At 35.3% G+C, this 24,700-nt stretch overlaps 2 protein-coding genes across 2 annotated transcripts; both read left to right on the top strand.

Annotated features, from left to right (window-relative positions):
• The first annotated feature begins 5,517 nt into the window (after positions 1 to 5,517).
• On the top strand, positions 5,518 to 7,999 carry LOC105768122 (elongation factor 1-alpha). Its single transcript, XM_012587875.2, has 3 exons — positions 5,518 to 5,684; positions 6,351 to 6,832; positions 6,922 to 7,999. The coding sequence occupies exons 2-3, from the start codon at positions 6,371 to 6,373 to the stop codon at positions 7,801 to 7,803; spliced, it is 1,344 nt and encodes a 447-aa protein (XP_012443329.1). The 5' UTR covers positions 5,518 to 5,684; positions 6,351 to 6,370; the 3' UTR covers positions 7,804 to 7,999.
• A 12,077-nt stretch (positions 8,000 to 20,076) lies between these two features.
• On the top strand, positions 20,077 to 23,330 carry LOC105768141 (protein IQ-DOMAIN 2). The gene is made up of 6 exons (XM_012587899.2): positions 20,077 to 20,266; positions 20,597 to 20,671; positions 20,759 to 21,046; positions 21,519 to 21,740; positions 22,060 to 22,179; positions 22,438 to 23,330. Exons 2-6 carry the CDS (start codon positions 20,597 to 20,599, stop codon positions 23,146 to 23,148), a joined length of 1,416 nt encoding a protein of 471 aa, XP_012443353.1. The 5' UTR covers positions 20,077 to 20,266; the 3' UTR covers positions 23,149 to 23,330.
• The last annotated feature ends 1,370 nt before the right edge of the window (positions 23,331 to 24,700 follow it).

The raw sequence follows: 24,700 nt of genomic DNA, 5'->3' as shown, positions 1-24,700 counted from the left end.
CTTTACAATTCATAGGCCTAGTAATGTATTCTCCTTTATAAAATTTTCCGAAATAAATTAATAAACCAACCTCTTATTCATACAAGTCAAAATCATTTATTTGAATCACATATCTAACCACACAAATCATGTTTTATCGAACATTCTCTTATATGAACTATATTTCAATATCTAACCATTTCAATTACGTTTGCTAATTCAAAACTTTCAAGCCAAGCCATCAAATATCAAAACCAATTTGTACATGTTTCAGAATTACAAAAATTCAAGCCATATGGCCATCATTTCCATGACATTCGAATACTCAATTTATAATCAAACATCTTTCATTTCATATACCGAGCATATATCGAGACACCCATTTGTTTACATCTATTCCATAACAAATCAACGATCATACCATTTTATAAATCTGAGTACATTCGCATATTACGTCTTTCCAACCTATATCATTAACTAAATAACAAACGTAATATTTAATAAACATTATACATACACCTGTTAAACTAATTTAGCCATATCTCGCAGTTTAATAATCATTTGCACATAAAACGTTAGGCAGCTTTATACATGACCAACTATATTTTTAACATCATCCAACCATGTGCATAACACCCTAAAACCAAAAGCCATTTCTAAATTCAGTTACCAAATCATAGCATTTTAAACATTATAACCTTATGTACATTTTACTAAATCAAATTTAACCATTTTCGAATACAAATGCCAAGTCATAAAATATCTAATTTGCAAGCTAAATAACATATCTAACATGTTATATTCAACCACACACATGAACCACATACCTAATTCGCATGCGAATTATTATGCCTATAATTCATATACACAACCAATTAATATTTTCAATAATCAATCATTCAATTTAACCTCCATATCAATTAGATCATATACATTCTTTGTCATTCAAAACCAAGCCTAAATAGTCAAATATCATAGCCGAACATATAACTACCTATATGTAACACATTTTATAACCATTCATTGAATCAACGATTTGACCTTTTTAAAATGAACTACAAGCAAACATTAAATAGGCATATGTACTCATATCTCAAATGTCCAACAATTTAAATAAACAACCTTTCGGTTATCAAATTTAACTCAATAAATCATAACATTTCCATCACCCAATCTATAAGATAAACATATTATCTCATATCTTAACATCAAAACAATATGTCATTTATAAATATTCAAATGACCCTTTTTCCAAACCATATTTTACCACTTTTCATGCTACCAAAGTGAGTTAATTAATAAGCCGAATATATACCCTACTTACCACTTCTCATTGCCAAATCATATAACCAACATCACAACATATTTACCATAAATCATACCTCTCAATTAAGCTTATAACATGACCAAATATAATTACCAACATTTGCATCATGAACAAGCCATTTTTGCATGGCTATATACATATACGAATTTCAAAACCACAAATATCAAAACTAGCTTATACATGCCACATAACCAAATCTCAAAGCGTTTATTTACCGAAATGAATACTGGATAGTGTGATGAGATCTCCCAAGACTTCCAACCCAAGCAAGTCTCCGAAACTGTATAACATAGGAAAAACACACAGAGTAAGCTTTGAAAGCTTAGTAAGCCATAAGCAAATAAATAATTTCAATAATGTTTATAATTCAATTTCACTAAGCTGAATTTAACAAATCTCAACCACATATACATTCATCATAATCGTAATTTCTTAAGACCACATTAGGTAACTTCACTAGACTTAATTATGGATGGACATATAAACTGTGTTTTCAAATTTATATATCTACCATTAGCTCATTCATAGGATTAAGCTTCCATAATTTCATTACATACCAACTGAATCATGGTCATTTATTACAGTTTATTCGTAAAAAAAAATATCAGTTTCTTTTTATACACTTCCAAGCTCGAAAAACCATAACAATTCACACATCAAAACCATGTTCCGTGTTTCATAATTTTCATGTCCGAAACATAGAACCATTATTTCATATAACGAGCATATATAACACATCATTCATTATCATATATTTCATATATATCATCATTTTAATCATACTCACATTTCATATCAAAATTTCATATACAAATCATTTGTACCTAAATCATATATGGCAAAAACACAATTACAATTCTACATTTCTTATATGATTCATTTGTTCATAGTTCACTTGCTAATATTCACATATCATTTTCACATAAATTATATAACGAATAATCATAATCATACTCACTTTCATTGCTCAAATTCATATTCATCACAACATACCTGATTCGGATGCACATTCATATACTCATTTATTTCTCGGAATGCCTTTTGAACCGTTCGAAATCAAATAGGATGCTTGGATAGCTTAAAAAAAACTCGTACAATGCCAACGTCCCAGACGTGGTCTTACATGTAATCAATATCGATGTCATTGTCCCAGACAGGGTCTTACACGAAATCAAATATGATATCGATGTCCCAGACATGGTCTTACGCATAAATCTCAAATCGATGCCAACGTCCCAGACGTGGTCTTACACAATAACAAATATCGGAATCCTATGTCATAACATATGTATCCTAACTATTCCTATGGCTCGTACGTGGCTTTTCAGACGTCGTAATTCTATCGATTCAAGCTCGTAACTAGTTCTTCAACTCTAAATTCAATTCGGCATATACACATATATTTATTAAAGATCAATTCAGCTCATATAACATAGATACATTCAATATACATTAAAATTGAACAGCATTTATTTACTTATGAACTTACCTCGTACGGACGCGAACGGACCGGAACGACTAATTGATAACTTCTGATTTTCCCGATTCAAATCCGATTTCCACATTTGCCAATCTAATTAATATCAAAATTAACTTAATTATTAAAAATTTAATTCAATTTTCATTCAAGAACATATAAATGGTAATTTGCATTTTAGCCCCTAACATTTTGCATTTTTCTCAATTTAGTCCTTATTTCAAAATAACACAAAATACACAAAATTTCACTAAATCCTTGTTAGGCCAAATTCTACCCATACTACTAGCAGTCCATATTTTTAGTTTATTCACACATTTAACCTTTAATTTTACACTTTTCTCAATTTAATCCTTAATACACATTTTTATAAAAAATCACTTAATTAAACATAATAATCTATCAACAAAAGTTTATATTTCATCATCAAACCACAAAAAATCAAGCTAACATCAATGGCATCAGTTCCGAAAATTAAAGCATGGGTTTGCTAGCACGAAGCAACGATCACAAAAACATAAAATTATCAAAAACCAAACAAAGAACATACCCGAATTTGATCTTCAAGTTGTCGAACCCTCAAACTAAGAAAATGGCTTATTTTCTTTTATGCATTCAGCCATAAAGATGAACATAATGGCCATTTTATGATTTTGTTTTATTTTATTTCTTATTAATATGCCATTTTACCTTTTTAACCTTAATGAAATAATATAAAAACTTAAAAATAGTTGTCCACTACCGTCCATTCTATCATTTAATGGCCTAATTTCATTTTATGGCCTCCACATTAAAAGAATATAGCAATATAACACTTTCACAAATAGTAAGTCACTTTTTCATTTTACGCGATTAAGTCTTTTTTATCAAATTGAGCACTCAAACGATCAAATTTTCATACGAAATTTTCACACATATTAATTCACATACTGAAAATACCAAAAATAATATTAAAATATTTTTCTAACTTGGATTTGTCGTCCCAAAACCACTGTTTCGACTAGGGTCTAAACCGAGCTGTTACATAATTAACCACATTTTCGGCTAAATTACTTAATTGAATTAACTCCGTAAGTATTCCTATTTAATATTTACGGACTCCATTTACGAAAATAGGATTCTAAAACTACATTTTTCGACACCATTGAAAAGCAGATCATTACATTGATAGTTTGTCCAATACGAAAACTATTGAGGTAATAACACTTGATGATTATGGTTTTGTGGTTGGTATAAATTTCCTTGACTGGATTAATATATTTCTTGTCCCTTTTACTAATTGCATATGCATTTTGAATCAGCGCTACTAATGTGTGGTATCGATTAAATGTAAGGCGGGTGCGGAAGCTAATGTCTTATCCGTAATACCGTTTGCTAATAGGGTGTATAGAGATGAAGTTTCTTACTTAGAAAATTTGAAGGTTAATGGGTCTAATAAGCCTATTGAGAAGATCCCAAAAGTGAAAGTTCTTTTGTTACAGTCTTTTCGAGATGTGATGCCTAGAAAATTACCTCTTAAGAGGGAGGATCACAGGATTGAGTTAATGCCCAATGCCGAACCGCCAACCAAGTCTTCATACTGAATTTCACCGCTAGAATTGGAGGAATTGTGGAAACAACTGAAGGATCTCTTAGATGTTGGGTTCATTAAACCATCTAAAGCTCCATATGGTGCACCAATTTTGTTTCAAAAAAAGCATGATGAGTTTTTGAGATTTTGCATCAACTATCAAGCATTGAACAAGATCATTGTGAAGAACATGTGCCCAATTCCACTCATTGCAGATTTGTTTGATCAACTTGGTAGTGTAAGGTGGTTTACCAAGTTGGATTTGCAGTCGAGGTACCATCAAGTCAAAGCAGTCGAAGAGGATGAACCAAAGACAACTTGTGTGACTCATTATGATTGGAATGAGTTCTTTGTTATGCATTTTGAATTGACTAATGTTCCAAGGACATTTTTCACCCTGATGAATAAGGTACTACAACCTTTTTCAGATCATTTTGTGATTTTTTATCTTGATGACATTGTGGTGTACAATAAGTAAATCACTTGCAAGTGATGCATTTAAGGGAAGTGTTCCAAATCTTGTAAGAGAATAAGCGTTATGTCAAAGAGAAAAAATGCTCATTCGCATAGTGCGAGGTACCTTTCTTATGTAACATTGAGGTAGGTGGTAGAGTTTGAATGGATAGGAGCAAAATTCAGGCTATTGTTGATTAACAACTTTCTACTGAAGTAGAAATGAGAAACAAAGCCAACAAGGAAAATGAAAACAGGGACTAACGAAACCCAAGCTAAGAAATGGCCATGTTGATCACCTTTTTGATACCTGATATGGGTTAAAGTCACGACTTTTAATGGATGATCAACTCTTATGGTGAAATTTCAAGTCAATCGAAGAAACTAAAATTAAAATCAATTTCAAGTGGGATGTAGTTTGGGAGGAATGAGTTTTAACTCGTGTTTCAATTCAATGTTTATTTCTCGAGAAACTGCTGGTAATGAAAAAGGTGTGAGTGAGAAAATTCAGGTTAGGGAGAGAGATGTCTACACCGACGAAGAAACAACCACGGTGTTGGCTTACATGTGGGAATAAAGGAACAGACGTTGATAGATCCTACCTTGTTATATTCTCAAAAGGTCAGGGGTATTATTGGTTTTCCAACATGAAGAGAATGTCAAATTAACGTCTAATCTGAGATGTCGGTCGTGACCCGTTGGATTAAATGCAATCCGACGGATGAGAAAGAAACCCTAGTTGAGCCAAAGCTGAGAGTGTGGCTGGCTACTTAAGTTAAACCATCCCGCTGCTATCGCCCTCTCTTGTTCTCGCTCAACGCTCTCTTCTTCTGCTTCTGGTCAAGCCAATCTCAAAAGACTTCCCTTTTAGCTCACAGGTATTAATCCATTTACAACTTATGATTATCTTTCAAATGTTATTGCTTTGATTCGAAGAAAAATGCTGTCTGATTTGTTGGTAGCTGAAATATTATATCTGATTTGCTGAAATGGTTCTCATACGATTCATATTTTGTGTGTAGTTTCGGATCTGATTCTTTGTTTTTTTTTGGTTGTTGTGTTTTTAGATTTCATTCATGAACGTAAGTTTTGAACTCTAGAATTTATTTTTCTGAGAAAATAATTCCTGTGCTAACTGGTTTATAGAAGCAAATGCTGCCTGAGGGAAATTTTTTAACGAATAATTAAAATTGTCGAGTATTATTTTCTTAGGTTAGTTTGTCTTCGATGGAAATGTTTGACTGGCTTCATGGGAAAGGATAAGTTAAGATCTAGTGGCTGTAGTTCATTGGAATGAACTCCATATCTATGGAGGAACTGGGCTCGAATCCCAGCGGCCACGTTTTATCAATGTTGGATCTGTTGAATTTAAATGTGGCTTGATTTTCTTTTTAGAAATTGACTTGAACTGTTCTTCGTAAACAATAAAAGTGGGTCCCAGATTCATTGTTTCTTGTTCGCAAGATGTTGGTCTTCTTGTGTGATTTTGACTTGGAATTATGTTTTGAGCTTATTTTATGAATATGTTTCTTCTCGATTTTTAGCTCCTCTCTTGAGTACTATAATGGGTAAGGAGAAGGTTCACATCAACATTGTGGTCATCGGCCATGTCGACTCTGGGAAGTCTACAACCACTGGTCATTTGATCTACAAGCTTGGTGGTATTGACAAGCGTGTGATTGAGAGGTTTGAGAAGGAGGCTGCTGAGATGAACAAAAGGTCATTTAAGTATGCATGGGTGCTTGACAAGCTTAAGGCCGAACGTGAACGTGGTATTACCATCGATATTGCCCTCTGGAAGTTTGAGACTACCAAATACTACTGCACTGTCATTGATGCCCCTGGACACCGTGACTTTATCAAGAACATGATTACTGGTACCTCACAGGCTGACTGTGCTGTTCTCATTATCGACTCGACCACTGGTGGTTTTGAAGCTGGTATCTCAAAGGATGGTCAGACACGTGAGCATGCTTTGCTTGCATTTACCCTTGGTGTCAAGCAGATGATTTGCTGCTGCAACAAGGTAAGGTTTAGAACGTGTTGGAGTTTATTGTTAGATTGTATTGATGTTCTTTTTATCAATAATGGAATTTCAATTATCATCTCGTACAGATGGATGCAACAACTCCAAAATACTCCAAGGCAAGGTATGATGAAATTGTGAAGGAAGTCTCCTCATATCTTAAGAAAGTTGGTTACAACCCTGACAAGATCCCATTTGTCCCAATCTCTGGATTTGAGGGTGATAACATGATTGAGAGGTCTACCAACCTTGACTGGTACAAGGGTCCCACTCTCCTTGAGGCTCTTGACCAGATCAATGAGCCCAAGAGGCCTTCAGACAAGCCACTCCGGCTCCCACTTCAGGATGTCTACAAGATTGGTGGCATTGGAACTGTCCCTGTTGGTCGTGTTGAGACTGGTGTCCTTAAGCCTGGTATGGTAGTGACCTTTGGCCCCTCTGGTCTGACCACTGAAGTTAAGTCTGTTGAGATGCACCATGAAGCCCTCTCTGAGGCTCTCCCTGGTGACAATGTTGGATTCAATGTCAAGAACGTTGCTGTTAAGGATCTCAAGCGTGGTTTCGTTGCTTCAAACTCTAAGGATGATCCTGCAAAGGAGGCTGCCAGCTTCACCTCTCAGGTCATCATCATGAACCACCCTGGGCAGATTGGAAACGGATATGCCCCAGTCCTTGACTGCCATACCTCCCACATTGCTGTGAAATTTTCCGAATTGCTAACCAAGATCGACAGGCGATCTGGAAAGGAGCTTGAGAAGGAGCCCAAGTTCTTGAAGAATGGTGATGCAGGGATGATAAAGATGGTTCCCACCAAGCCTATGGTTGTGGAGACTTTCTCTGAGTACCCACCACTTGGACGGTTTGCTGTCAGGGACATGCGTCAGACTGTGGCTGTTGGTGTCATCAAGAGCGTTGAGAAGAAGGATCCAACCGGTGCTAAGGTCACCAAATCTGCTGCCAAGAAGAAATGAGATTGCATTTGAGAAGCCAGGATAGTTTCTGAGTTTTGGTCTTATTTTTGTCTGGTAGTAATTGTATGGAAATATTTTGACCATTTTTTATATGCTTTATCGTGTATTGTTTTGGTTCCGAAATTGATCAAGAATTGTTGAATTTTCTTGTTTAACTTTTCCTGGTTAATTTTAGATTAAGGTACCGTGTTTTTAATTTTTCTTTTTGCCGGTTTTTTGATGTCCTTGAGTATAAAATTGTTTTGCAGAACTATTTAGTTGATGGGTTAGCACAAACAAAAAGAAAGAAACAAAAATTAAGATAAAAATAGGAAATGAAAATTAAGAAAACCAGAAACAAATTGCAATTGAGAGGAAAGAAGTAAAATACTTATTTAATATACGGTTTGGTTTTAAATTTTTAAAAAGAATTAATATTATTTTTACATTTCATTTAATTTTGTTTATGAATTCTTTAATTTTTATAGAATTTTAGATTTTAAAAACTTAGAATTATGACTTCATCATTCTCACGGTCTAAAAATACCAATGAATATTTAAGCCATAATCATATATAATAATTTAAGACATTATTTTTTTAAATACAAATATTGAATTACAAAATATATAAAATTATAAAATAATTTAAATTTGTTTATAATATCAATTATAAAATTAAATTTACACAATTATAAAATAATTTTCATATATTTTAATTGGTATATAAAATCAGAAACTAGTAATAATAATGGTAAAATAAGGCCTATAGGTTGATTTTTATTTTTAATTAGGGTTTTAGGCTGATTTTAAAATTAATTAGGGATATAGGCCAATTTAACCAGATCTCTCTCCTAGAGTTAGGGTTTTTATGTTATTAGGGTCAGTGTTTTTGGTTTAGAGTTTTTTAGGGTTTAGGAATTTTAAAAGTGTTCAGGGTTTTCGATTGAAACAGCGAAAATTGTTAGGTAGTTTTGAAGGGTCGAGGATGTGATAACACGCCTAAACACACATACATTTCATATGTCATGGCGGGATAAGACAATGACCTTTGAAACCCATTGTGGGGATGTAACACCCCTTACCCGAGACCGTCGCCGGAATCGAGTACGAGATGTTATCCAATTTAACTTACCGATTCGGAGCATAAAAATTTGCCTTTAAAATTAAATTCACTGTTCACAACAAAACTGTCTACCTGCGTGACTTTCACTAATTTAATTATAACTCGAGTTACAGAACTCAAAATTTAAATCCGTAAATTTTCCTGAAACTAGACTCATATTACTACTTACCATAAAATTTTCAGAATTTTGACTTGGCCAATTAGTACAGTTTATTCATTAAAGTATCCCTGTTTCACAGCTCGACAGATCTGACCTCTCGGCACTAAAATCAATTATCTCTTTGTACAGAATACATATAAGGTTATCGTTTGTTTCTTTTGAAAATAGACTCACTAAGAAATCTACACATATAAATTATGACCCATAATTCTTTCTGTACAATTTATAATGATTTTCTAAAGTCAGAACAGGGACTTCAAAACCATTCTGACCCTGTCTCACTAAAATTCAAATATCTCAAAATACAGAATTCCTTTTCCTACATCGTTTCTTTCATATAAAAATAGACTTGATAAGCTTTAATTACATATATAATTCACTCTCTAATTCCATTTCTACTATTTATGGTGAATTTTACATTCACGTCACTGCTGCTGTCAAAGAAACTGCTTCTTTGAATTAGTTACCATTTACACATACATAATACCAAAACATAATCTTTACTAACCATTTCAATAGCTAATCTTAGCCATATCATTTGAACATGCTCAAAATGATTAAGACTCTATACATGCCATAGTTCAAACATTTTGAAAAGCACATAATACCGAGATGGCTATGATAGTGTGATACGAGCTCCGACGGTCCACTATTCGATCAAGTTCAAATCACTATAAAACAAAGGAAAGAAAGAGATGTGTAAGCTATAAATAGCTTAGTAAGTTACATGTAAACAATAATTACTCATTTAATAATTAACACTTTTAACATATAACTAATCAAAACATTTCTTAGCAATTTCAATCACTTACACATGCAAAATCTTACCAATTCACTTGCATATACATTTTCACACTTAACATTTTATATTCACTTCAATTCATTATTAATCCCGTTGAACAGTTGGAATATACACGGATACGTAGAGATTTAGCACATAAGTGCCACAATCGATATGTAGCCGGCTACCATCGATATGTAGCCGGTTACCACCGAAATGTAGCCGGCTACCATCGATCAATAACACTTGGAATGTCCACGGCCCGCTCACACAAGTCGTCAGTGTCTCGCAACACATGCTAGATCACCCAGCACCGGGACTCACTGTAACACTCAGTAACACTCTGTAACATCTGGTCTCTAGTGACATGTCACTTGTATCCAATTCTATTCCTAAGTTCAACCGAATTTACACTTAACACTTTATTACTTGAATAATTCATGAACAATTTTCCTTCCACATTCAATATTAATTCACATATCAAATATAATTCACAATTTATACAAATATAACTATTATTTACATATAACTTACCTCGGATGCAAAACGACTATTTTTGTAATTTAGTCGATAATTTTCTCTTTTCCCGATCACTTCCACTATTTCTTCTTTCTTGATCTATATTAACACAATTTAATACATTTTATCAACATTTCATTCAAATACAATTCATACACAACATTTTGGCAAATTTACATTTTTCCCTAAACTTTTCAAAATTCCACTTTTGTCCCTAAGCTCGTAAAAATAAAATTCACTAAATTTTAAATTTCAAACTTCACTAAATCATATTTCATGCTCATAACAGCCCTCAATTTCACAAAATCACAACTTTATGCACACTTTACCATCTTTCACAATTTAGCCCTTTTTCAACATTTTCATCAAAATTCATCTAGTAAAACTTGTAATTAACACTTCAAACATTCATTATCTAACATCACTAATCAATTTACAATTATATCATGAATGGGTCAATTTTTAAACTTTAATTTCATTTAAATCAAATGGTAGAAACATGAAATTCAAGCTTCAATAAGCATAAAAATACGAAAATAATCAAAAACGGGGCAAGAAATCACTTACAATTGAGCTTAGGAAGTTCAAGAACCCTAGCTATGGTGACATGAATTTTTTTGGCAGCAAACGTCTGATTTTAAGAAGATGAACACTTGTTTTCATCTTTATTTTGTCTTTTATTCAATTTGGACAAAAATGCCCTTGACCCATTACTTAGATATTTTTCTAGAAATACCCTTTTGTGTCCATAACACTAATTCATGGTCTAATTGCCACATAAACACTTCCAATTTCATGCAATAATTCAATTAAGTCATTTAATCACTAATTAGACACACTTTGCATTTTTCTCAATTTAGTCCTAAAAATTCAATTAAGCACTAAAGCATTAAAATTTTCTATCCATATTTTCACACAATATTTCAATCAATCAGTAACTAATAAAAATTTATAAAATTAAACTATTTCACTTCGGATTTGTGGTTACGAAACTACTATTCCGATTAGGCCCTATTTCGGGCTATCACAGGGGAAATCCGGTTTCAGGGTAATAATGTTTGATACAATCAGGGGTCAATTCAACATAAAGGTCCCAGTTGGCGGTCGTGATGTGGTCACGGGTTCGAGTATAACCGAGGGGCCAAGTGACGGTCGTTATGCGGTTAGGAGTTTAAGCTTTTTGGATACCTATAAACAATGCCCTATATATACTATACATAAGATTAAGGCCATAATCATAAGAAAAAACTCTAGGGACTTTTGGTGTAATCAACGTAATTTTTTTTCTCTATTTTCAAGCAGCCAGTATTTTTAACCTTTCATTCTTGTTCGAAGGTCGACACCGAGGTGGACACAAGAGGGTTCTTAGGAGGAGAGCGGATGTTTTGGCACAGTGGAGGTCAAACTCGAGTTGGCGTGGTAGTAGTTGTAGTTATTAATGGATTGTGTAATAACGACAATCATCATCGCTCCGAAAGGAGCATCACTTTTATTGCACAACAACAGTCGCTACTTGAGAGTCCTTTTGCATCCACGACGATACTGACCTTCGAACAAGAATGAAGGTTAAAGGTACCAGTTGCCTGGAAATGAAGAAAAAATTACACTAATTATAGCTAGAAGCCTCAGAGTTGTTTCGTATGAATATGCCTTCAAACTTCTGTATGGTATTTATAGGGTATCATTTTCAGGTATCCAAAAAGATTGAGCTCATGGCAGCATAACGATCGTTAAATGCCTCCCCCATTATACCCCGATCCATTACCGCATAACGGTCATTGATTGAGACCTCTACGTTGACTTTCATCCTTGACCGTACAAAGCAAAATCACCCCATTACCAACTTCCCTAGGATAGGCTTCGGAGGTAATGATCCCATTTCGACATGATATATGAAATGTGTGCGGCTCTAAGCATGTCGTATCATTGATGACTCAAGAATACCTCAAACATAAACCAAATACTTTTAGCGATCAAACTTTTTAAGACTGGGAAATGGTTTATAGTGGAGAAATAGAAAGGATTGGAGAGAACTTATATGAGGGAGGGATGATAAAGTTTGGTATGTGAGAGCCATTTTATAGCTGCATGAAAGGGTCTGTTTTGTAAAGGAAAACCTTCAAAGCACGCTGGAACATATTCTATACATGTTGAAGTGTTTAAATCATCCGAATTATTCGAAGTGTCAGGCTTGGAATAGTAAATATGTTAAAGAAAGCCTGCCCAGCTGGGTGAGCTTTCTCTAACATATTTACTATTCCCGAGCAAAAAATACCTTTTCAGATGACTGTTGTCCACGTTATGAAGCGCAGAATATTGATAACTTATATGAGTTCTGAATGCGTGATGAAAATTATTTGCACTATACACTATGCAACGAATGTGTGCATTCTTAAACAAATTCATAGCATGTATTCTTTCTCTCTACATAATTTTCTTATAAAAGTGGTGTAATTTTCATAACATAGACATACATCAAGTTAATATCAAACAAAAGAAGCTTGCATCACGGGCGAGAGTTGTGTGTACTCCTTCGGGCAACTCTCTACTTATTTTTTACGTTTATTCATCCAAATCGTAACCAATATTGAAATGAGTCGACAAATGAAATCCGTTATATACTACGATGGTCAAATCAGTAATACATAGTTTGGGGTGGTGTTTGTATGAGCAAATTCATAAAATTGATGTTCAATAGTACTATTCAAATGTGTGAGATAATGACCAGAATCAAGAAAATAGTCGAGGGATCGAGCCGGAGAAGAATTACGAGGTTACAATGTAGATTTCTTGCATCTGTTGACCCCTATAAGTATAAGTTATTCGATATGATTAGCGAGAAGCATCTCGAGACGGTCATATCATTGCACATCTCAAGTGAAAATGTTATTATTGAGTTATATGTCGAGTTCGTCGGTGCTAATGGATTTGGCCCATCTTCGATCTTCTTTGCGGAAAATATGGGTACCGAAGTTCAAGCAAAAAGTCCTACTACACAGTTGTGCGGTGGGTTTTCTGGCCTCTTTCGAAGTGGCTACACATCTATAGGCAGACACTTACCAGTCTCTGGCATCGATCTAAACTTCAGGGATCAGTATCATCGGGGTATCAACATAACCCAAATCTATACACTCGGGCTTGACATTCAATTAGTGCATTCGATTTTAACTTCAGCACTAGGTCGGTGTGATAGGACGGAAGCAGTTATACTAGGGATTATCGACGTATACTGATCATCAAACCGAAGATTTTCTAGCAGGTACATGGGTTACAGGAGAACCGATAACCTATTCCTTTCAATGAGGGTCGACGAGGGTATGTCGAACACCGTGCTCGAAGGTGACAATGAAGGTGCGGACGAGGAAAGTGATGCACGTGAGGAAGAAGGGGTTGTGAACGTAAACGAGGGGTAGCAGGAAAAACCTAAGCTAATCTGGTAGCACGGTTTGGATGGTTCTGAAATGGCACTATTTTTCGAACCGGATTCAGTTACAATGGACCCAAAACCTTGCGAGTTTGATGATGACACCTCAGACAATGTTTCGGACCCAGATTCATGATTTAGGGCATATAAACCTCCGCCCCACATAACAAAAATTGACCTATCGATCAAAGGTGGTTTAGAGTTTTCTCGGCTTCCACACAGAACTCCTGGTTATGCAAGCATAGTTCATGAAGTACGAGTACTAGAAGTTAGAATGGAATACCCCAACAAAGATGTTTTTCTTGCTGCATTGAAGCGGTACAACATCAAGAACGACGTGAGCTACTACGTCACGAAGTCTCGCTCTGAGAAATTTGAAAGAAAGTGCGTAATGAAAGACGAGAGGTGTAAGTGGAAAATCATGGCATTTTATAAGAAGAAAATTGGGCTATAGACGATAAAGAAGTATCCCAGTCCCCATACGTATGTTGCAACGGGTGTAACTTAGGACCATCCAAGGCTAGACTCGGATATAATTGCTGACATTATTCTACCTATAATGAAGGCCAGTCCTCGGATTGAAATATCAATGCTTATTGTGAACATACGTAACTAGTACCAATACACTTTAACATACTACAAAGTATGAGTTGCAAAATAAAAAGCTATGGAGAAGTTGCATCATGGTGAAAGGGTTCGTATAACTATCTATGACAATGGTGTCAGGTATTGGATCAGTACGTACCAACATCTGTAAGCGATCTCGAAACATGCCCAAAGTACTATGACAACCAGATGATCCTTGAGAAACGAGTATTCCACCAATTCTTTTGGACATTTGAGCAATGTAGAGAGGCATTTCAGCACTATAAGCCTATAGTCCAAATTAACGATACCTGATTGTATAGAAGGTATCAACAGCATCTGTTACTTGCCATTGCTTAGGACGGTAATTAGAAGATTCTATTATAGCGTTCACAATAAATCTCGGAGAAATGACAGATGATGGAGATTTCTTTCTAAGTTGATTGCGCCGTCTTATTTTCCTGCAGCTCGACATATGTGTCATATTGGACAGGGGACCTAGAATACTCTTGACGATTGATCATCACAAATCCCTATGGAATTGCACTTATCATCGGTACTGCAGACGACATGTGGGATCGAACTACTACCAAAAATATTCTTCGACGACTAAGCAAGATCTAGTCATCGACATAAGTTTGTAGTTCCTATTATGTATTTAGTACACATCAAATTTTTAATTACGAAGTTATTTCATTGCACTAACAGTACCTATTTATCGATAGGTTATGAGCTTGTCCAACATGTTTTCTATCAAAAGTTGAACAACTTAAGTACCATTAACGCTTACGATGCGACGTATGTTTCGAATATACCGTTCAAACAATGGAGGCAGTCGTACTACGACGGTATATGGTATAGACACATAACGTCAAACTTGGTCGAGTACATCAATTCGGTACTAAAGAGGACGCGTTATTTTCTAGTAACATCGATTGTCAAAGAGACATACTTTCGACTGACCGCCTTGTTTCCTAAGAGGGAGTCGACGTATGCTGGGCAAATAACGGGCAGCAGTACATTCTGTGATGACGTGATACAAAAGATAAAGAAGTACAATGAGAGCGAACATGATGTATGTAGTGTGCCACTCACGTCGGAACCTCAATTTTCGAGTCACGGAGCACGTTAGATCCGACCAGAAAATGTCAGGTACATCCTATCGTGTGAACCTAATGGAAAAGACCTACAATTGTGGGAGATTCTAAGCACTTCGATTTCTATGCGCACATACAATTACCGCATGTGGGAGCTTATAGATTGAGCATGCACCTTACATCAATGACGTCTACCAACTACAATGCATTCGTTGTATGTAGAGTCCTGAATTTTCACCCATCCCAGATGAGAGTATGTGGTTGCCTGTGTCTAGTGCGCTGTTCGAGCTGGTGCCAAACAATGACCTATGCCGCGTCCCAAAAGGTCGCCCGAATTCTACCCAGATAAGGAACAATATGGATATTTGGGAAAGGCATAATGAACAGAAATTATACGGGTACTGTAGAAACCCAGGGCATATGAAGTCAATATGTTCTCTGTATAGGGAAACGTTGAGGCCCCAGCGTCGATAACATTGCTTTCAACCAAATTTCATATCCATTAGTGTTATTTTTATAACCAAATTTTAATTTCATATGCGTGTGCCATACTAATAGTGTTTGTTGTATTCAGTATAAATTATAAAGGTCGATGTTCCATATTGCGATTGGTTTTAAGAACTTACAATTTATTTAGTTGTGAAATTTCATGACTTTCGGATGTACGGAGAGCGGATACTTTTTATTCTACATTTTTCATATTCATTTTTCTTTTATTTCTTAATTAAATAATAAGGTAAATCCAAAAAATTTCATATTCAAAACAATATGTCGATAACAAAATCTGACATTTGTTATTTATCAATGAAACATAGATAGTAATAATGACAAATGGTTTGTTTGAACGAATAACCTCAGTTTTTATTTATTTATGACATATCTATATTTACATTAAAAAAATTAAAAGAAAAAATACAATCAATGGTGTCGTCGGGTAGAATGTGTGTCACAAGGCGGTGAAAAAAAGTCGCGTGGATGATTTCTGTGTACAACGGGAGGTGCATCATGAGTAGCATCCGAAAGTGTATCTGGAAGAACGAGCCTGTAGACTTCTTCCTCATCGTCATCATTACATGAGTATGTAGTTAGCTTGACCCCTTAGGCGATCGTATCTTCAAGATCAACACTGCCATCATCTTCTTTCATGGTCGATTGTTGTGTCGTCCTTGCCTGCCATTGTGTATTCGTGACTCCCTCTTCCACCGATTGTGACGATGAGCCACTCCCATAAAATAGTGATGCGCGCGGTGTTTGGGTCACTATAGGCGTGAAACTATAAGGTGCCCCAAATCTCGAGTACGTTGGAAAGGTACCAGGCATTAGTGGTGGTGAATACATTGGTGTGTGTTTTGACACGGGGTTTAGTATCAACATCTGTGTAGGGATGTAGTATGTAGGGGACATCGGTGGAGGGAAATATAAACCTGCAAGAATAGAAGAACTGACCACGTGCGATGGTGAGTTGTAGTGTGGTGGTGCTTGTATTAAATGTGATACCTAGATCGAAGTGACCCAGATATTGTGCAGCCATAGGCGGTGCATCTTCTATTGAAGTGGATGATGAAACCATTGTGAGACCGCGTCCCCTACTAGTATACTGTGGTGGTCTACATGACCTTTTCGCTTGAATTTGTCAACTCGTCTCCTCTGGTGATTGCAGATACGACTTACCGACGGCTCTGAACCATGCCAAGTAATCATTAAATGCCGTCATGTCCATTGAGAAAAATTGTATGTGAATGGATATAGATTGCATCCTACGATCCCACACCTCGATGTGCTTCCTGTGCTGCACCGATCAGTCGGTGTTGTCATTCCCCTACATGTCCACCTTGTGCAGCTCCTTCAGGTCTTGTAGTGGCGGCGAAATTAGTTGCCTCCACCCGAACTGCCGTAACACCCGGTCTGTTTCATGCATTTCCACCACCGCATACACTACCAACGACACCTTCGCGTCCCATATTTACCGATTGCCCAATACTTCTGATGGGATGTAGGATATGACATTGATGTCGGTGTACGACATCCATTCAAACTAAAGAGCAAAATTGTAAATATTGTTCTTTATGAATTTTTTTACAAATCATTCTGTAATTAATATAGGTTTGAAAGAATAGGTAACTAACATTGGCTTTCGAGCGTTGATCTAATAATAACCTAATATCTTATAAATCCTCGGACAGTCCCATATAGCTCAACCTATGGTTTCATGGTTCTACCTGTATAAGCAATATATTAGTCGAAACGTATAATAATAAAAATTACTGTACAAACTACGTATTTGTTAATAAATGATGTTTACCTCGTTACCAACGAGAACATATATGGGTTGGTCACCTTGGGACATAGAAATGGTGGCCGCCACTAGGCCCACGACTGCAGCAGAAGCAGACAACCACCGATCGACACCACATTCGGTAGCGTGGCTTGTCACATCTCTCAGTCTAATGTGGACAATACAACAAATCTCAAACTTAGTTTCCCACACTCATTGAAGTCCACTAGATGTAGTAGCTACCTTACATGCACCAAATTTTGATATTTGTCGGGCATTAAAATGCCCTCGATTAACCTCATGATGTATGCTCTGGCGTATTGTTGTATGACCTCTTCCGTTCGATCTTCAGGGAGCTCGTTGAAATTATCCTTCAACTAGTTCGTCGATATTCAACCACCTTCAAACTTGTCCGGGACCTTCCCCAACAATGATTGGCAGAGGTTCACTTTGCCTGGAACGATCGCAGATCCCGTGGTGGCTGGCCCATCCATTGTTAGACCGAGTTGTAGTGCTATGTCTTCGAGTGTGATTATATAATTGCCGCATGGAAGGTGAAAAGTTTATGTTTCGGGTCTTTATCTTTCCATCAACGCGCTAATTAGTTGCAAATCAAGTTTACAGCCCTGGGACATGCGAGACACATGTAAGAATCCAACCGCTTGCAAGTGACCACGAATTTCAAGGATCACAGGCTTTCTCATATTATGAATGAAGCCCTTTAGAACACGATCATCTGCCTATTTACACAATAAAAAAATAATTATAAAAGAAAAATTAAAATTAACATTATTGAAATTAACAAAATTTAATTTCGGTCTTACAATTGTTAATTGGGTGAAGGAAATATGCTTGCCATCGAAGTGGATTAGGGAGGTAGCCATTCGTGAGAAATCGATTTAAATGAATAAAAGCGAAATAATTAAAAATAATAATATTTTTAAATAAAAAATATTAAAAATATTAAAAACGAGAGAGTTGAGAGACTTGATAGAGTTGAGAGAATGATATGAATGAAAAAAAAAGTTTGAGGGGTATTTATAGGGTAAAATAGAAGTTACCATTGGGTATTAAATTTTTTTTACCATTGTCGGCAAGGTTTAAAAAGGCGTTGGAATCTGACTGTTAATTGAAAAGTACGTCTAGCTGGACAAGCTTTCCAGTTAAATCGGTCTATATCCCAAATTAATTTTAAAACCGACCTAAAACCCTAATTAAAAATAAAAATTAGAACTTATTTTACCAATAAATAACTGGGTAAACTACACCCATGGTCACTTTTGTTTACCTTAGGTTACATTTCAGTCATTTATGTTTGAAATGTTACATTTTAGTCACTTATGTTATCGTGTTGTAACATTTTAGTCACTGAGCCGTTAATTGTCATTAATGGTGTAATGGTAAGCTGATGTGGCACGTTAAATCATCATTTCAAACAAAAACTTTAGGTTAAATTATACAATTGGTCCCCATAATTTTTTGTTTTGAGCAATTTAATCATTTTATGTTCTTTTAACTTTCTTTCTTTTTTTTCCTTTCTCTTCTACTTCTCCCTTTGTTTTTCTACCTTCTTTATTTTTTTAACATACCAGGAAGTCGGATTGGTAGTGAAAAAAGAAGCATGGTATGGGTTTATGGGTTTTGGTTATAGGCAAATAATGACAGTCGACTTCCTACTTCCTTTTTCATTGCCAATTCGACTTCCTAATATGTTAAAAGAAATGGGAAAGGTATGAAAATAGAGGGAGAAACAAAAGAGAATGGAAAAAAAGAGGAAAGTTTAAAGAACATAAAAGAAAAAAATTAAATTACTTAAAACGAAAAAAATATGGGGATCAATTGTATAATTTAACCTAAAATTTTGTTTGAAATAATGATTTAACGTGCATGTCACCATCACATTACACCATTAACGACTATTAATGGCTCAGTGACTAAAATGTTACAACATGATAACGTAAATGACTAAAACGTAACATTTTAAACATAAGTGACTAAAACGTAACCTAAGGTAAATAAAAGTGACCATGGGTGTAGTTTACCCTAAATAACTACTATTTTCAAATACAAAAATTTAACAATCAATCAATTGGTGCTTTTGTTTTTTATTTGGGAAGTAATAAAAAAATATATTTGCTAAGTTTCAGTGTCAGACATGTTGGGAATTTTACAGTTAAAAAGTTTCAGTTTTCGCAGATCTACTGAACTGAAGTGACAATAAATTTGGAAACCACAAAAGATAGAGTGCTTTGCATTGTTTTTAACTGTTTTCGTTAATGTATATACATAGTTACCAAATTTTGGGAATTATTTTCTACCAACCAAAGAAAGAAGTAAAAAATAAAAATAAAAAGTTAACAGCTGTTTCTTCTTCATAATCTCTAAAATTTTTTTCTCAAGATAGGCGTTAGGCCGGCAGCTAACAGAGCTGCGAACCCTTTCAATCTTTTTTATTGTTTTCTGAAAAGAAGGGAAAGAGACCTCTTCAAGTTCTTTGAGATCCGGGCATTGCATTCTCAGGTACTTTTTGCTTCATGGACCCCGATTTTAAAAGATGCATTTTAAACTTCCTTTTGTTTGAATTTTCTGTTGCTTGGTATCATTAATTGTGCCACCAAATCTGGGCTGTTCCCCAATTTGTTAAATACACTGGGACATATTGGAGTTTTGCCTCATTAGTTGAATTGAAGATAGATAAGTTAAAACCCCTTCAGATTCTGCTAATAGATAGATCATGGATCCTTTTTCTTTCTGAAGAAAACTTTTATTCCTTCCGTTAAGTTCTTCTTTGTTTAAAACTCAATTTTTATTCCTAATATCTACTGTTCCCCCATGATTTTGCCTCTTAAGATGGGAAAGAAAGGGAAATGGTTGTCCTCTCTAAAGAAAGCCTTCTTCTCAGAGTCCAAGCGAAAGAAAAACCAGGTTAGGATAAGTCTCGTTCAGCTAAAAATCATCTGTAGTTTCATGGTTAGCTCAGTTTTTAATATTCTTGATTACTATGTTTCTCAGAAATCAAAAGAACAATTTTTGGAGAAGAAGGTGCATTTCGATCCCACTGGTTCTGATGCAGCCAAGTTATCCCCACTTCCTCAGCCTGAAGAGGTGAAATTAATTGAACCTGAAGTTGAGCAAAGCAAGCAGACTTACCCTGTGGCAGTTGCCAATTCTCCTGCCGTTCCAGCTCAGGTTGCTCTACAGGCCATTCGACATCAACTTAATACAGATGCTAGGTTTGCCGGAAAAACTAAGGAGGAAGTGGCGGCAATCAAAATTCAAGCAGCTTTCCGAGCTTACCTTGTATGTGCTGCAATTTTTTACTTTCTCCTCCTGAAGTTGTTTGCTTAATCATTTCATATCTGAAATGATTTTCAATCTAGTACTTCAGCCTATTTTTGTTTAATCTTATGCATCTTGCAGGAAACATTCTATAAATATCTTCATGAAACTGTTTTTTTTTTCTTTTTTCTTTTTAATGCAAGAAAATGAACGTGTAAGTTTACTTATGATTTATAATCTAGAAGAAACTTTCCTGGATCAAAAGCTTGCAAATTATAGCTGTTAAGCATACTGTTTCTTTGTAAAAGTTTAGTACAGAAGAAGAAAAGAAATAGTAATATCATGATAATTTGTTACTTTATGATATCTGTTCGCAAGTCCTGGGTCAAATTAAATGATCTAATGTTTGAGGCATTGTCTCTAACATATCTATTTTCCAGCATGACTAAGATTTATGTAGAGGATTTGCTGATCATGATTTCTTCATTTTCAGGCAAAAAGGGCATTGCGTGCTTTAAGAGGACTGGCTAGGTTGAAATCACTGATGGAAGGGCCTGCCGCCAGACGGCAAGCAGCCGGTTCCCTTCGGTGCATGCAAACTCTTTCTCGTATGCAGTGTCAGATTCATGCTCGGAGAACCAGGATGATGGAAGAAAACCAGGCTCTTCAGAGGCAACTCTTGCAGAAACATGCGAAAGAGATTGTGAACTTGCAAGTAAATCCCCTTTTTTTTCATAGATATATCAGCATGTTTTACTTGCTTGAATGTGATATGTGAGTGGACTGCTGCGAAGTGGGTTCGATTTTTTCCTCTACGCTCTAGTTTCTCAGACAATATCTTATAATTAAATTATCTTTGTATTACAAACAAATTAAGATGGTAGATTAAGCTATTATATATACCATACAGAGGATTCTTAAGTGACTTCCGTCACTGCAGTCAAGCTCAGAAATTACTGTGTGTATTGTATAGATTTTGTTGTTCTATTAGTTGCATCTCTCTTTCTTAGCATGGATTTTGATGTTCTAAACAGATGGGTGAAGATTGGGATGACACTGTGCGGTCAAAGGAACAAATTGAGGCAAGCTTGTTGAGCAAACATGAGGCTGCCATGAGAAGAGAAAGGGCCATGGCGTACTCATTTACTCATCAGGTAATATGCGTTGTTGGGAGTCACATGGAGAACATCGAATATTTAACCCTTCTACTGCATGCTTATACGACTTTGTGAGATTTAACAACATTGTTAAGTGACATGAATGAATGAACCATAACTAAATTGCATCATAGAAAGTTCAAACATCGGTTTTCAGGTCCAAGAAACAGTTACTTTCTTCCAGTGTACCTTGGCATTCAAGTGTTGAAAGTTAAACAGAGTTCTGTTTTTGACACATACATATAACTTTTGCAGCAAACCTGGAAGAATGCTTCGAGATCTATGAATCCATTGTTCATGGATCCAAGCAATCCCTCATGGGGATGGAGCTGGATGGAACGGTGGATGACAGCCCGGCCATGGGAGGTTCGTGGTGGCATGAGAGATAAAGAACATCTCGATGACCAGTCATCCCTAAAGAGTGCACGAAGCAACTTCGGTGGAGAAATCAGCAAAGCTTATGCTCGTTATCAACTCAATTTGGATAAGCAATCCACGAAGGCCAACCAAAAGCCAAGCCGAACTTCGAGCCTCCTATCCCCTTCTACTCCTAAGTCAGCATCCATACCAGCCCGAAAGCTGAAGTCAGCAAGCCCGAGGAGTGGTGTGGCTGGTTTAGATGATGAAACAAGAAGCATAGTCAGTATGAAGTCTGACAGAAACCGGAGACACAGCATCGCAGGCTCCTCAGTGCTTGATAATGAGAGCCTTGCCAACTCTCCATCACTTCCAAGTTACATGGTACCAACTAAGTCTGCAAGAGTTAAGACCAGTTTGCAGAGCCCCTTGGGACCAGAAGCAAATGGAACACCTGAGAAGGATCCAATTGGATCTGCTAAGAAACGGCTTTCTTATCCGCCTTCACCGGCCAGGCTAAGGCGCCACTACTGTCTGCCAAAAGTGGACGGTAGCATTAGCAATACAAAAGTTGCAGTGGTGAATGGAGGGGACGGTTTTTTCAAATAAAAAAGAGATGAAGTCCTGATGCACGCTAATCCAGAAGAATCGGAAAAGAAGAGAGAAACTTTGTATGTTTCAAAAGTTAGTTAACTAACGGGATTGTCGTTGCACCCAAAACACCCCGTTTTCATTAAAGTGTTGCACCGTTTTATTAACTTTGCTAAAACTAAAACGCACCGTTCCATCCATTCGCTTTAGTTTTTCTTATTTCAGTTTTCACCCATAGGAACAACCAGGTGTGTGTTCGATTCAATTGAGTCGAATCGAGTAAAATAATTTTGAGTTAATCGAGTTCACGAGTCCTATTTTATCAACCTACCTTAATTTTAATTTTTTTCATATTAAGTCGAGTCGAAACGAGTGAAATTGTTCAAGTTAAATTAAAAAAATTAAACATGTCAAATAAAAATATTGTTACAGTATAACTAATTCCATATTATAGCACATAAATTTAAAACTATATATATTTCAAATTTTTTAAAGCAAAATAATAATAAAAATTAGATACTTGAGTTTAATAAATTTGAATAATTAATTAGGTCCCATAATTATTATTTTAGAAAAATTTTAAAATTTTAATTTTTATATATATTTTAGAATTTTTATATATATATTTTAAAAATATAAATTTTAAAATTTTGATAAATATTTTAAATTTAAAAATTATTTTAATTTTTTGTAATTTTGTTGAGAGAGAGACTAATTTGCTTATTTTCAAAGTTGACAGGGACCAAAAAGGTATTTACATCAATTTGTTATTCGAATTGTGAACTCAACTCGAATTCGAAACTTGAATCAAGTTATTGAGTTGGCTCGAATAATTTGAATAACTCAAAATTTAAATTTTTTTCGAATTAAATCGAGTTTTGCTCATCCTTAAGAACAAACAATACGAGGTAGAGAGGAATTATAGGTATTTGATATCTGATATGTTCCATTGTCAAAAGTTTTAGTTCAGTGGGGTAGAATTATTAGTTGCAAGGATCAGCTGCCCTTTCATCTAAAAATTCCTTCTCAATTCTTCATCCTTGTTACTAATATTAGATAAAAGTACCATTGAGGTCCCTGTACTAGTAGTTAAATTGCATTTTATTTCTTTACTCAAGAAATGGATAAATTAACCATGTACGTTAGAAAAATATGCAAATTAGCCATTTTTAAAAAAAAATTCATTTGTTTGTAATGTTAAGTGACTGTTTGGTTTTTTCAAAAGAAAAAAATTAATGTAAGTGGCATGGAATTAAAGGATGAGTGAGATTAGGTAAAAGTACCATGAAAGCCCCTTTACTAAGAGGTGGATTCATTTTACCCCTATGCTAAAAAAATAGGTAAATTAGTCCTTGTACATTAGATTAAATAACAAATTAGTCATTCTATTAAAATTTTTATCAATTCCTACTACTAAGTGTTGACATGGCTAACAAAACAACCATACAGTGGTGTACCACGTGTACCTCATGTTGACGTGGTAAATATCACGTCAGTAAATATTAAAAAATATTAAAAATAAATAAAATTTTCTAACAATTATTTTAAAAACCTTGCCTAGGATGAATAT

The sequence above is a fragment of the Gossypium raimondii genome, chromosome 4 (genome assembly GCF_025698545.1).
Source record: "Gossypium raimondii isolate GPD5lz chromosome 4, ASM2569854v1, whole genome shotgun sequence".
NCBI classification, from domain to species: domain Eukaryota; kingdom Viridiplantae; phylum Streptophyta; class Magnoliopsida; order Malvales; family Malvaceae; genus Gossypium; species Gossypium raimondii.
The sequence above is the reverse complement of the archived record's forward strand: the minus strand, read 5'-3'. Positions and strand labels throughout refer to the sequence as shown.